The 14,760-nt window shown below is 38.5% G+C and overlaps 1 protein-coding gene across 1 annotated transcript in view; it reads right to left on the bottom strand.

Moving 5' to 3' along the window:
- Window positions 1-14,760, bottom strand: part of ASZ1 (ankyrin repeat, SAM and basic leucine zipper domain containing 1) — a 33,673-nt gene that overhangs the window by 5,764 nt on the left and 13,149 nt on the right. The window contains exons 5-10 of the mRNA XM_030238397.1: window positions 13,033-13,144; window positions 12,657-12,791; window positions 10,287-10,399; window positions 7,330-7,405; window positions 6,923-6,979; window positions 1,968-2,080 (exon numbers count right to left, since the gene is read on the bottom strand). Of these exons, the coding sequence (XP_030094257.1) occupies window positions 1,968-2,080; window positions 6,923-6,979; window positions 7,330-7,405; window positions 10,287-10,399; window positions 12,657-12,791; window positions 13,033-13,144 (606 nt within the window). The remainder of the gene's footprint in view (window positions 1-1,967; window positions 2,081-6,922; window positions 6,980-7,329; window positions 7,406-10,286; window positions 10,400-12,656; window positions 12,792-13,032; window positions 13,145-14,760) is intronic.

Here is a 14,760-nt window from a genome sequence, read left to right as displayed (position 1 = left end):
GGGTCCCTTTTAACTCATGATATTCTGTTTCTGTAATTCTTGTCAACCAACACTTCCAAGTCCATCTCCTCCGGGCTGCTCTCAATCCACTCTCTGTCCAGCCAGTACTTGTGCTTGGGATTGCCCTGACCCAGGACACTGAAGACTTGGCCTGGCTGAATTTCATGCACCTACCACTCAAGGATGTCAAGATCTGCCCTGGGTGGTATCCCTTCCCTCCAACACACCACACAGCTCTGTGTCATTGGTACACATACTGAGGGTGTACTCAATCCCAGTCTCCATGTTTCCAGCAGAGATGTTAAACAGTACCAGTCCCAACACCAACCCCTGAGGAGTGTCACTTGTTACTAGTCCTCATCTGGACATTGAGCCGTTGCCCACAACTCTTGCCCAGTGTGAATATTCAGACAATTCCTTATCTCTGAGTGGTCTCTGAATGAAACCTCCTCACAGGCCAGAAGAAACATCAAAGTCCTCTATCAGGACACAAACTCTCTGCTCTTGCAGCCCATCTTGGCTGTTCAAGAGCTTCCTCAAATGCCTTGCACGTCTCCCAAGTCCCGAGTTTGACAGCTCAAACTTCGCATTATGATGCAAAAATGTTCCTCAAGCAGGCCACAAAGTCTCTTTTTCATAAACACAGATAAAGATAAGATATCCACAGATAATGGATAAAGATACCAGCAGAGCACCAGCACTGAGAGCAATTAGTGTTTGAATGATTGGTTGGTAGTGGAATACATACTGGACAGTCTCCATGGAACTGGGACTCTAAAGACAACACCATGGCAGGATCACATTGTGACTTGACTGCTAATGTGTCAGAGCAATTCAGTTTCTCCCAAAGCACAGAGACATGAACAGATTGAATTTGAAGCCAAGCATAACTAACAGGGGCTCTAGCCTTACAGCATTCAAGTAGTACAGACAGCTCTCCCCCAGTATTTTGAAGAGGGAAAGGATATCTATCTGTGAGAGTACCAGCACAGCTGTCCCATCACTAGTCAAGAGAGAAATACACACACTTCAAAGAGGAACTGAACCTTTACTGGCTAACCCATTTTTACTAGCTGTACTTCTATAAGTTGGAGAACTAGGAAGAGGAAAGATGTGAGCATGGAATTTAAACTGAGGTCTAGGTGTGTCTTCCAAGAAAAAAAAAATTACTTACACATAAAGGATAAGAGATTTTAGAAATCTTAAGAGTCCCTTGTACTTACTATATACTTCATTCTGTGCTGGATGTGGAGTGCTCTAGCAGTGCTTAAGGAACTTATTAAGTTTAATAAGATTGATAAGGAACACACCTCTCAGCTCAGGCCTGGCTTCTACGGTACTGCAAAAGACTATACTAGAAGTATGAGAGGTGTTGCAGAGATGATGCCTTAATTCTATAATGGGAAAAAATACCAAGTTGGAATGGGAGTCTGAAAGAGTAACACTTTCTGAAAAAAATTCTCCTTATAAACCTACTGATATATATAATCTATTATAAGGAAAATAGCATCTAAACTTGCTTAAATAGTAAGATAAAAAAAAAGATATATTTTAGAAGCCAGTTAAGCTTCCAATAGAAGAGAAAAACAATGAAAAAATCTAGAATCTAACAGAAGTAGCATTTTGACTTAGGATACATACGTACAAGATATTATTTTATGAGTTGAAAACTAAGGGCCTATGCAGAACTTATATGCATCTCTCCCTCCCACCTTTTTTTTTTTATTGCATCTTAAAACCAGACAGATTTGACTGGAAGACTAACAGAGCCTACCTTGTCTAAGCTTCCAATTTTGTGCAAAACACACCCATCACCAGATCTCATAATCTACTAAATTGCATATTCTCATGAATGCTAGGCATTAAAGGTAAGGTGAGACAATTTTACCTTTGAGCCACAGAAAATAACATGGTCACCTTAAATTGTTAACATTTCACTTCCATTTCCTTAGATATACTGTTAATACCTCAATTCCAGCTTCATAATTTGAGAGATGTCTTCAAATTTTTTTTCTTCCACTTGCAGATCATTAATAGCATCTAGGAGTTTCTGCTGATCTCCAGGATTTGTAATGCCAATCTAAATTTAAAGAGTAATTCTAAATATGATTTACTTTTAAACTTACTAGACATAACAATACAGTAACACATTTCACTAGCTTCTAAATATTAAGATTTAAAAGAAATTATTTTTAAATTATTGCAACCAGCTACAATGTATATAAGTGACAAAGGAAAAAATAAAACCACAGAAAATATTCAGTTATGCAGAACAAAATGACAAGCGATGAGGAACTGCTGAACTGAAACTGCACAGGATACTCAGATAATCTGTTTAGGGTTTGTTAAAAAAAAACAATAGCAGCTTGCCTAAGTACCCCTGTCTTGTTAGGATGTTAGGCTTTCCATTTCAGAATGATCTGAGTCATCTCTGACAGCAAGATAACAAATCATCATGACGGTGATAAAGCATTAACTCAGAAAGAAGAGTGGAAATTATCAAATCAGCATCAAATGGAGAATTTTAGAGGAAGACATCTTTTTAAGGGAAGGAAAACAGAAAAGATACATACTATGCAACAGATTTTCCAAGTGATGCCTGGAGCAGAAAACACTGGCAGTTGTGCTATCCATCAGGCATCTCAGATTAAATTTTACGTCATATTTAAATCCTAGACTAAGAGTTTTCTTGCAGAACACTTAGTGAAAAAGAATAGTTCATTGTTTAAAAAAATAAATGCTTCTGTGACACATTCAGTATTTCTCTTGCTCATCTAACAGGTTGCTGTGCAACACAGGACTTCTGGAGTTAACAGCCCTAACATGCTCTCCTACACAAGTGAAAAATCTCTTGACTTTGCTCCTAAGGCACCAGTCAGTACCTGACTCAACAGGAGTAGACCACTCCTGCATTTGAGACTGCAAGGATCTCAGTCTCCAAACCTAAACTATATGGGACCCTCACTAATATTCTGTGGACTTGAAGTTACCTTCTACACCCTCAGAAATCTGGAAGATGTTAGTGTTTGCAGTCTCCCAGATTTCTGTCAGAAAGACTTTTGAATGAACAGCTGATAACCCACATCAGATTGACGTTCTAGGGAAGAGACTGTGCCTAGGGAAAGACTTGCTTTTTTCTGAGACCCAATGTTATAACAGTCATTGTTCATTGTGACTGCATAAAACTGTCCTCCAGGTTCACCACCAAGCAGAGCTAAAAAATAATTAAAGGTACACTTGTGAGCCCATAAACATATCAAAACTGTGTTAAGTTTATAGACAAGTAAGTTCTACAGTAATGAAAAATCCCAACAAGATTAATTGGGAATTTAACTACAGGTGTCAAGAACTTTTGAACTTTTTAATAGGTTTCCATGGGTCCTTGAAAGAATTGTACTGAAGTCTTTTTAGCAAATATCACTAGCAGCCTTAAGATAGAAGGATCTGACTTTTGTATGAATAATCTGCTCCATTTGTGTTGAGCTGTAAGATTGCTCAATTCATTAGATTTCAGGCTTGCCTTGTAGAGCCCTATCTGGTATGAACTAATATTTCCTTACAGCTTACAAAGCATCACAGCAGTCATTTTGTCACAAATAAGTAAGCAGATTTCTACAACAGCAGTTATTCTTGAGGAGTTAAAATATCTTGCTTGAAGTAGGAACTATTGTGAAGACTGCCTTTGCTTTTGACTCCACCTTCTCATTCCTGAAACCAGCAAATCAGGATGCAGCTTTCTGACCAGCATATCAGGAAGATGCACCATGTTTCCCTGGAAATAAAACACCATTTTGTTCTTCTCCAAATGGATCACTGAGCACTACTGCATCTTGAAAATATTTGTCAGGAAGTAAAGAATGTAATAAATGTCACAATAAATAAAGCCTTCTACCACCACACTGATTCTGCATTTAGTGGTAAGAGGTGCAGAACTTAGAGAGGGAAGGTTGATAGATCAATCCAAGCTACTTCCCAATTTCTAGCTCATCTCTGCAAGAACATGAAGTGACACAGAACCAGACTGTTCATGCAGTAATGAATGCATGGAACAACCACAGTGCAATAAGCCCTTCTTGATGGATAAGTGAATTTTTTAAGTTGATGTTGGTTCACTTGTGTTCTGCAGTCCAAATTATGCAAGTATTATTGTGAAGTGGCCATGTTTAAGAATGTGCAACTGCTGCACAATGATTTGCTTGTATCTGTAAAACAGACTACATGCACTCTCAATTTTAGCCAGATCAACTCTAGGAACATCTATTTTATTCTTTGCTTAAATACATACAAGGCAGCCCTTCAAAATCCAAGCCCCAAGTTGACTCCAGAAGGAATGTGACAAAAGGCAAATAAGGTGGCCTCAGCACATGAAAGATGATATACTGCACAGATAAAACCAGTGAAGCTATGCACAAACTCTTACAACAATGCCACTTTGCCCAAGTAACCACTAATTTTAATGATCTGACACGTTTCTGTCAAATATTAAATGCTTGTTTCAGGGAGTGGGGGCAGAGGAATGAGTCCTGGAACTGTGATATAGAAGCACATAGACCAGATAATTAATTATCCAATTATGTAAAGTTCTGGATTATATTTTGAATTTTGATGTGTCAACTTTTCATTACACAGTCTCAAATCCAAAACAAGATGTCAATTTCTCTTATTCTAAATTAAATGAAATGTGAGAAAGAATCTGTTTTACTCCTAAATGCATCCAGAAGCTAAATTACTTCTGTTGCTATCTTATCAGAAAATTGCTTAAAACAAAATAAAAAAAATGTGTCATAAGTAGCGCAGAAAAATACCTCCAAATGTTAAAAAGACATGTCCCAGTATATTGAACACATTTTTTTCCAGAACAGAACAGTTTATAAGCTTAAGGAATGCAAGGATTTCAGCTTGAAAGACTCATTGTTTAGGCTCTGTTGTAGAATTCAGATAAAGGTATTTACAGAGAAAATATCTTCCTATATTGTTTGATGGAGGAAAGCTTATCATGTTAATGGCAGGATTTCTCCCAGTTCTCTGGATACAAAGCAGCTTGGTTCAGAGGCATCCATCAAAGGTCATCATTAATCTTTGTAGTAATAAGATCCAGGCTCTTTAAAACAGCTGGCTGTTAGCTGAAAGTCTGCCATCACAGTAAAAACTTTCAACTATGAAGTTACAAGGAAACAGATTAGATTTCTTCTATCAGCAGCATTGGGAGAAACCGTTAGCAGAGCTCTGAAACAAGACTGCATAAAGAATTTTGGATAACTTATGAAGAGCTGATAAGCCAGGAGTGTTATGCTATTTTTTAACTTCTCAACAGAAGACTCACTAATTAATTTATGTCCATGCACAAAGCATAACTTATTTTTCAGGAACTATTTCCTGCTGTTGCAAAGTTAACAGACAAAGCAATTAAATTCTTACAGATATCTTCCTGTGTAGAAGTAGCTGATCTCTGTAGTTACTTCAGTTTTTTGCTTTTATAATAGCAAGTCTCAAACAATTTCGAACATTGAAACAGAAGCTTCGACTTTGAGTAAAATTCCACCTCTTTAGAGAGGGAACCACAAAGCTTAGCCGTTCACTAAAGTCCACAATTCTCTCCTCTTTCCCCCACGTTCCCTGGACAAAAACAAGCAGTAACTATAATACCAAAGCAAGTGATCAGTACGACCATACAATCTGACAGATTTACAGTTTAATGCAATCATGCCCAACACAGCAGTTCACACAGTAATGAGAGGAAATCCACAAAAATCTCCTTAAAGGACAAAACTACTATCAACAGGGGCTTTAGAGTTCTAAAAATCCCAAGACATCAGGATGCCGTCCAATGATCCTGAGGCCTCAGAAAAGCAGTAACATCAAAACACACTGACATGTCTTACAATATTTTGCCCCAGATGAACTCTTGAAAGTCTCTTCATTGACAAAGCTCCCTATATGAACATTCTCTGAGAATACAGAATTACTTGCAAGTTCTGTCAGAAAAATTAACTACTCAGTTACAAGACGAAACATCAAGCAAATCAATCCTTGTTGATATCCACTCTAAAGGAATACAATGTTGGATCCAGATACCAGAACACACACCTCCCTGGTACCAGGCTTAGGAGAAAAAAAGCCGACACTAGGGACATGGCTAGCTCCGGTACAGGGAGCAGCTTGAAGAAGCTGTTTTTACAAAGTGTCTTTGGAATCCCAGACCAGAGATTCCAAAGTTCCTCAGTACAGAGTGCTGAGAAGAATCCTGCAGCCTGAAGCACTCATGTTGTTCCAATGAGGCTCCTGTAAGTGGATTTTATTATAGCATCCTCCAGTAAGCACAGAAGGTCCTTTCACTTCCCAGAGGAATAATTACAGCAAGAATAAATAAAAGCAACCACCACATCTCAGCTGAGAACTGAAGCCTTGTAATAATGCTTCATTTAGTCAGAAGACCAACCTTTGCAAACAGCAAAAGATCAACCTTCCCAGCTGCAGTAAACTGTAAGAAACAAAATCTTCTTTCCTTTTTTGGGGTTGGATAAGATTCTACAATTTAAGCAATTGAAATCTAAGAGAGCTCTTCTTTCTCCACCAAAATTTTACCACCTCATAAAGGAGGACTACATCTAAAGTAGTTGTTTAGTATTACTACTGCTTATCCTAGCACTGACTTCCCTTCAGAGAAATCACAATTAAAAACTAAGAATGGTAACAACTAACATTTAAACTAGAACTATTTCCTGCTTATCCCTGATCACTTATTGATCTGTGAAATTACATACTTCATAAAAAGCCTGTCTATATTCACATTAAAATTCAAGAAGTTGAAGAAGATGTTGAAAGAATTCTTGCAAAGTTAGACATTTATAATGAGAAGACATTAAAAACACTTAAAAAAAAGAGGACAAAATTAAATTATATTCTAAAGTAGTAAACTGACCTGTATTAAGTCATCTTTTTGCATGGTCAGAAGTTGTCTTAAACCTATATCTTGTTCCTGTATAAAACAAAAGGGTTTCTGCCATCAAAAAGAATTTCAGAATAAAACAGTTTCAAACTTGATTTTCTTCCCTGTTTTACTTCAGTTTTCAGGAACAAAACCAGCTACTAAACATCATTATTGAAGCAATGAAAGATCTGTCTAGTTTAGAAAGATCCAATGTTGTGACAAATGCATGTAATCAAGAAAACCAATTTAGTCCACTGCAGTGGACTAAATTAAAAAAAAAATCTGTTTAAGGAATTTATTTGAATATATTAATGGTAACATAACTTTTTTTTTAATGCAGTATGTGCATTTTACTTTCATGAGTTACTTCACAGGTAGCAAATATACCACAAAATTACCTGCAATAATTCTCCCATGTGTTCTAGACCAAGACCATGTAAAAACACTTCCATGTCATGAAAAGTTGAATAGGAACTGTAAAGATAATTAACAAGATTGAAGTTAGAAACAGCGGAAATTATTAAAAAAAAAAAAAAAAACTACATCCATAACAAAATGTTACAGAAAAGCTCCCCAGACATAGCACTTGGGAGGAACCTGAAGTTGCACACACCTGCTGATGACAGAAGTACCCTACAAACATACAACTTAATCTATCCAAAATTTTTAGATGTCTTTTCTGTCTAGTAAGTTGAATTGAGACCAAAGGGGGATGGCTTTCATACATAAAGGTAATTTTAAGTAACAAGTTGGGTCACAAAAGCCTGAAAAATGTGGAAGTGGGGTTAAGGAAGACAACTATGAACATAATCTTCTTACTAACTGGACTCAGTCCTCAACTGGTACCCTTCCTGTTCCAGTTAAGCCAAAAGAGGTTCTCAAGAAAACAGGACTGTGTGTAATTAAAAACAGTGGAAATTACTCCATCAAGAAATTTGTCTGAAGACTACTGTTCAGAAGGTAAACTGAGGAAGTAGTTAACACTGAACTGTAAGTTCAGAGTTTAACATTTATAAACAAATATAAAATATCAATTTTCTTTCCCTACTCTACCAAGGGATATAAAAGTATAAGAGGAAAAATAACAAAACAGCTTTCAACAATCAGATGAACTGTAATGTTAAGAATTAAATGGAAAAGCAAATTCTAAAAAATCCTGAAAGGACTACTGTATTGGCTACAATAAATCTTTTGCCAAAATCCTTAGTTATGACATACTTTGTTTTGTCTTGGTGTAGGCCCTGAAATGAAGGTCTGCCTCTTCTTCCCCTCAAAGACTGAAGGAGCATCTTCAGTGCGATCACATGGCACATACAGGGCAGCCAGGGAATCGGGCCCAGCCAGCATGGGTTTAGGAGAGATGAGTCCTGCTAGACCAACATTACCTCCTTTTTAGACAAGGTGACCCACCTAGCAGATGTGAGAAAGGTTGTGGATTGTTGTCTATCTGGGCTTCAGTGAAGCTTCCAATACTGTCTTCAAGAGCATTCTCCTGGAGAAGCTGGCAGCCCACTGGGTTAGAAACTGGCTGCATGTCCAGGCCCAGAGAGTGGTGGCCAATAGAGTTACATCCATTGGTGGCCAGTCACTGGCAGTATTTCCCAGGGCTCCCTGTTGGAGCCAGTCCTGTTTAATAGTTTATCAATGATCAGGATGAGGAGATCGGGGGTACCCTGAGTAAGTTCACACATGACACCAAGCAGGGTGAGAATGCTGATCTGCTGGAGGGTTACAAGGCTCTGCAGAGGGATCTGGACAGGCTGGATCAATGGGCAAAGACCAACTGTATAAGGCAAAGTGTTGTGTGCTGCCCTTCGGCCATACCAACCCCATGCAGTCCTACAGGCTGGGGGAAGAGTGTCTGGAAGGCAGCCCAGCAGAAAATGACCTTGCGGTGCTCACTGACAGCTAAATATAAGCCAACGTGTGCCCAGGTGTCCAAGAAGACCAATAACATCCTGGCTTGGATCAGAAATTGTGTGGCCAGAAAGACTAGGGAAGAGATTGTCCCCCTCCACCCAGCACTGGTGAGGCCACACCTCAAGTTCTGTGCCCAGTTCTGGGCCCCTGACTACAAGAAAGAAATTGAGGGGCTGAAGTGTGTCCAGAGAAGGGCAATGGAAGTGGTGAAGGGTCTAGAAAGTGAGTTGTATGAGGAGTGGGCTGAGGGAGCTGGGGTTCTTTAGCATGGGGAAAAGGAGGCTCAGGAGAGACCTCATCACTCTACAAATACCTGAAAGGAAGCTGTATCCAGGTGGGGGGGTTGGCTTGTTCTCCCAGGCAACTAGCAACAAAACAAGAGCTGACACAAGGGAGGGTCAGGCAGGACATCAGAAGGAATTTCTTCACTGAAAGGGTGGTCAAGTATTGGAACTCACTGCCCAGGGAGGTGGTTGAGTCACCATCCCTCGAAGAGTTCAAGAAATGACTGGACATGGTGCTTAGTATTAAGATTTAGTTGACATGGTGGTGTTTGGTCAAGAATAGGCCTCTGGGGAGGTGTTTTCCAATCTAAATGATTCTAGGATTCTAAAAAGAGAATCTGATGAGGCTTTACCTGAAGTACTCTGTCTGAGACTACCTCACTGTGAACTGCTACCCTGTGAGCTCCCATCAGCTTAATGCTACAAAACTTTATTCCAAATTCAGCAGGACTGGCTGAGCAGGGGCAATCTGACCAATCAGAACAGACTATGGGCACTGCATGCTGTCTTTTTTTAAGACCACACAGCTCAAGCTAAAAGGATGCAAGCAGATGGTTTTTTGAAGACTTCTTAGCCAAGTTCTTGTACAAAATCATATCAGAAATCTCTGAAGTTGCTGAAGCATATGCTGATTTCAGGCATAGGACACCTTCAAGCCTCAGGGTCAGGGGCACACTCTGCCAAAACTTCCAGAGCTTAACTAATGTTCAAACTTAATTTTGACTCTCCAACTGAGTAAAGAAAAAATAAAAGGGCATAGCTCTTGGTGGCAATGAAGCTGAACAAAAGCATTCAGTGAAAGCATCAAAATTTAACATCAAATGAAGATAAGCACAGAACAGGAAGTATGCAACAGGGGAGCATACAAATTTAACAGAGCTGAAATGAACTGAAGTGACATTGCACCCTGGATCTCCTACACTTTACACTAAATGAGAGGTAAGAAAAATCTAGAGCATGCTCTTTGTTTATACTGCCAAGGAACTTTGCAATCTCAAAAAATTGATAGTACATTAATATACTTATTGTGGACTCTTGGCAGCATTCCAAACAAGACACATTATGTATCAGAACAGATTTATCATTGATATGAAAAAATACAATATTTTAGGAATGCTTATAAGCTAAAATTACACTACAAGTGTATTTACCCAACACTGTGGTCAGAAACAGATGTCTGAAATTTGCAGATAGTCTTTTGCTCAGCTGTGTTATGGTATCTTCCTTGCAAGTGATTTGCAGCCAACGAGAGCAAACTAAATATCTGGAACAGTCAAAATGAATTAATTATTATTAAAACTCAAAAGTATTAAAAAAATACATGGGAGTAAGATTACAATCAATTGCTACTTACACGGAACATGGAACATCTGCCACTTTTCTAAAGCATACATCTATAATGAGAAGTTAAGACTAAACTAAGAGTTTACCAAGACCACTTATAAATTAACCAAATTCCAGCAGAACAATGAACACTGAGCACAGTAGTATCTATCACACGGTCTAAAAAAAAAAAAAAAATCTGCTACTATAGAAAAAGCCAAACACCAACATAGTAATTTTTGCTGCTTGTAGACAAGAATTCTATGCAATAAGTTCTCTAAAGAACAAAAGGCACATGACTCTTAACATTTCCACTTCCAGTGCATATATAAACACAAGAATTTACCAATCTACAACTGGCAATCTAAGTTAACTATATCTGACAGACAGGGGTTCTTTTAACTGATTAAAGAAGAAGCCTTCTGGTAGGCATCACTACTCAGTGGTGATGGATTGCAGACATTGAACTGCCTCTGTGCGGGTTTTGAGATAGTTACAACAAAATTTAGCAAAAGAAGTAGAACCTCAATAAAGCTAAAAGAATGGTGAAACCACTTGCCTAGAATTTAAAACTGGACTGGCCAGTTTTATACACATAAGCCCCTACTAAGGCTAGCAGGATGGGGGAGAATGAGAAGGGTAAAAGTGAGAAAACTTTTCATGGGCTGAGATAATACATTTGATACGTGAAGGGGAACAAAAAAAAAAACAAACCCAAAAGCTAAGCCACTCTCCAATTTTATTGCTGAGCATGACGTTATAGGGCATGGAATACCCTTTGTGCCAGCTGGAGTGAGCAGCCCAGGGCTGTTCCCTCTCCAAATCTCTTGCTTGCCCTCAGCCTACTTGCGAAAGATGGGGAGCAGAGTGAGAAAAAAAGATGGCCTTGATTCTGCACAAACATGGCTCAGCAACAGCTAGAACACTATGTTATCAACGCTGTTTTGGTCACAATCCTAAAACAAAGCACCATACAGGCTGTTTGGAAGAAAAAATAACTCCCAGTCAAATCCAGAATAATACAAAAGAAAAATATTTTCCCTCCCAGAAACAGTTTCTGCAGACATCATGTGTACAACAGCCCCTTGGGTTGTCAACAGCCTGAAAGCAGACTGAAGCTGGAAGAAGCTCATGACCGTTAAATAGCCCAATACCATCTGCAAGACTGCACCAATTGTGTGAAAGTTAGCACTTCAGGTCAAGAGGCAAGAGCCATCTCTCAAGTGTGACAAGCTTGTATTCCCTCCATGTCAGAGAAAGTCATGTTATAAGACTATATGGCTGCAACCTGCTGAACAAGTTGTTTATAAAAGGCAGAAGGCACTTGTAACCCTTCTCAGTAACCTGAGCTAGCAGATCACTGAGCCTCAGACACAGATCTTGCTAGCTCCCACTGACAACTCTGCGCATAGTTATCATTTTTGCTCCTGCCTAGCCCTTGAGTCTGGCATGGAAAAAAAAAAAAAGAGGTAAGAAGCTGTAAATTACAATTCATAAGAGTGAATTATACATCTTTGAAGAGGCCATGTAAAAAGCCACATCACTGGTAAGAGCAACTCAAAAAAACAAAATACGCAGGAATATGGTCTGACTGATCCGCCATGTATCATCTGATAACAGCAGTAAACATTTATTTTAGGAGAACACACATTGTCTTAAGTAGCTCTCTATATTGGTAATTAGCAGCTGCTCTTTCCATGATCTGATGGCCAATTTACATTACTTCACACCTTACTTCAGAAAATGGACTTTGAAAATGGCCACTGCCAACTACTCCTTTTTTGGCTTTAGCGTTTTCACTTCCAAACTCAATGAGAAGCTACACACTACAAATCAGTTTGATTTCTGCATTCTCTCACATACTTTGGCATATAGGTTAAAACACATTTTCTACTTCTCGTATCAACACTTCAAACACAAATAATCCCTTGTTTTGAATTCTACATCTAAAGTTAACGATTCTGAAAGAATAAAGAAAAAAGGTTTCCAAAACACTACACTATAGCCCTTACAGCACCATGAAAAGCCACGATACAACAAAAAATATTCTGTTATAAACATAAATGTAACAGCGTTAGTATTCAACTAGCTGCTATTATGTAGTTATTAAAGTAATACTTCTACAGAAAATTATATGATTAATGAAAACATTTTTGACACAAAAAACAGAATTTGCATTTCTAAGAGAAATTAAATACCTCTAAATGTTTGTTGATTTTTGCTAGGTCTGCTGCTGTTTTTTCATCCTTGGTCTGTAGATTTTTGTCAGCTCCTAGCTCAAGCAACTTCAAAATTACACTTTTATGTCCATGCTGTGCTGCCCATATTAATGCCTGCAAAGAAAAACTTTGTTTTACCAATCTTACAAATGAAGCAAACCCCAACACTTTCAATCAATTAAACACAGCCCAATATGGAAACAAAGACAATTAATGCAAGAGGATCTCAAAGTAGTGCTAAAGGAGAAAATTCTGAGAAATATTTCTCAGAAAGCTGTACTACGAAACAAGCTGGTGGGTACATATTTTTTAAATTTTTTATCATTAAATACAACACACAAAATAAATCACTTACTGTATATCCATTTTCATCTTGGGCATTTATGTGTGATCCATGAGCAACAAGAAAAGCAACAACCCGAGGATAGCCTTTTCTAGCTGCATACATCAGTGCAGTCATTTGTTTCCTGAAAGAAAAGGTGCCAGGTGAAATCAAATATGTCAAAATGCAAAAAAAGTTGGCACACTTCTATTTTCATTAAAAAATATATTTTTAAAATACGCTGCCCAAGTGATGTGCTCTACACGCAGAACAATTTCAATCCAAAGTTTGGAAAAAATGTGCAGTTTCATTGAGGGCAAGATGTAAATCACAACTGAATACTTAAGAGAAAGAATATTAAAAACAACAACTATGTTCATAAATGCAAAACTCTGTCTAGTAGAATTAGTGTAAGCAAAATATCTGTATCTTTAAGAACCTGCAGCAGGGGACTTTGTGTGTGTGCGTGCGTGTGTCTGTGTCTGTCCGTGTGTCTGTCTGAGTGTGGGTGTGGAGGTTGCTTTTATGCCGGTTTTTCAAAGCTCTCCAGCAAGGATTCTTGGGTCTCTTCCCAGTGTGGTATTTGCATCACTGACTGCTTCATCTTTGCTCAGGTAATGGCAATTCTATTTGGGTTTTTCCCCTTGGCTCAGAGAAGCTGCAGGAGCAATATCTGAGCTACTCTGAGGGTGAATTCTGCAGCTTCCTGTCTGAAAAACCAGGTGGGCACCATGCTGGCAGAAGTGTAGCAGAGCCACCCTGCTCCAGCCCAAGACACTGTTGACTGCATGGAGTTGGGGAGAGGATGCACTGAGTGGCTCCAGCCCAGCTGTTTCACCTGTTGTGCCCACTCTGCAGTGCCTTGCCATGGGGAAGTTCTTTGTCTGCTGCTGGAACAGCTCTGTGAGGCTCCTGCCTTCCAGGGAGGGCTCTCACACCATCTTGTCACTCTGTCCTGGGATCATTTTGGGAACGGATAGTTTCTACCATTATGGGTCACTCTTTGTTGCAGTGGGGTATGAGGTCTAGCAGTTATGTACTTTTTTTCCCCATGCCTTTCAGCATTCTGTTTGTTAATAAACCACTGTTTTTCTCTTTCATCTTTCATCTATTATTATTAATTTCTTATTGGTGGGAAGGGACTGTTGGAATACTTAAATGAGATGATGCATTTCAAAATGTTCTCCTCTGAGTATCTCAAACCAAGACATGATCATATGCTTCCAGAGATGCTTACAAGATGAAGCCATTATGAAATATTGTTCAAAAGCTTCTGTTTACAAAGTATCTTTCCAGATGCCTGACATATTTTTTGGTGGAACAAGACAGCAGAATTAAGGAAAAAAAAATGCAGTATTGGAGGAAAAAGATTGTAGAGTTTCTGGTTGCTACTAAATAATAAGATTTAAGGTAAAATATTTTACTACTGTTGTTTAATTAAAATCTGTTGCATTTTAAAGAGCAATAGTTTTTAATGAAAAATATTATGTATTGCTTGTAATGTATAGCTCCATGTCAAAAACCTGCTTTCTAAAGATTACTCTATTTTGCTAGGATATACCAGATGGGAGGACTGTTCTTCCCAACAATAAGTTCATCAGCCACTAGAGGGATCCCCAAATTCATATGTCTAAAAACAACTGCCTTAAAACTTCTACCTCCTTCCAGAGAATACTGCTAGAATTAAGGCTTTGCACATCTTTCTTTGGTTTTGATCATTCATACAAGGTTGATGTTTTGTGTTATGCAAACAGTTAAAAT

This window comes from Serinus canaria, chromosome 1A, assembly GCF_022539315.1.
Source record: "Serinus canaria isolate serCan28SL12 chromosome 1A, serCan2020, whole genome shotgun sequence".
Taxonomy (NCBI): domain Eukaryota; kingdom Metazoa; phylum Chordata; class Aves; order Passeriformes; family Fringillidae; genus Serinus; species Serinus canaria.
Note: the sequence above shows the minus strand (reverse complement) of the source record. Positions and strands in the feature narration are given on the sequence as shown.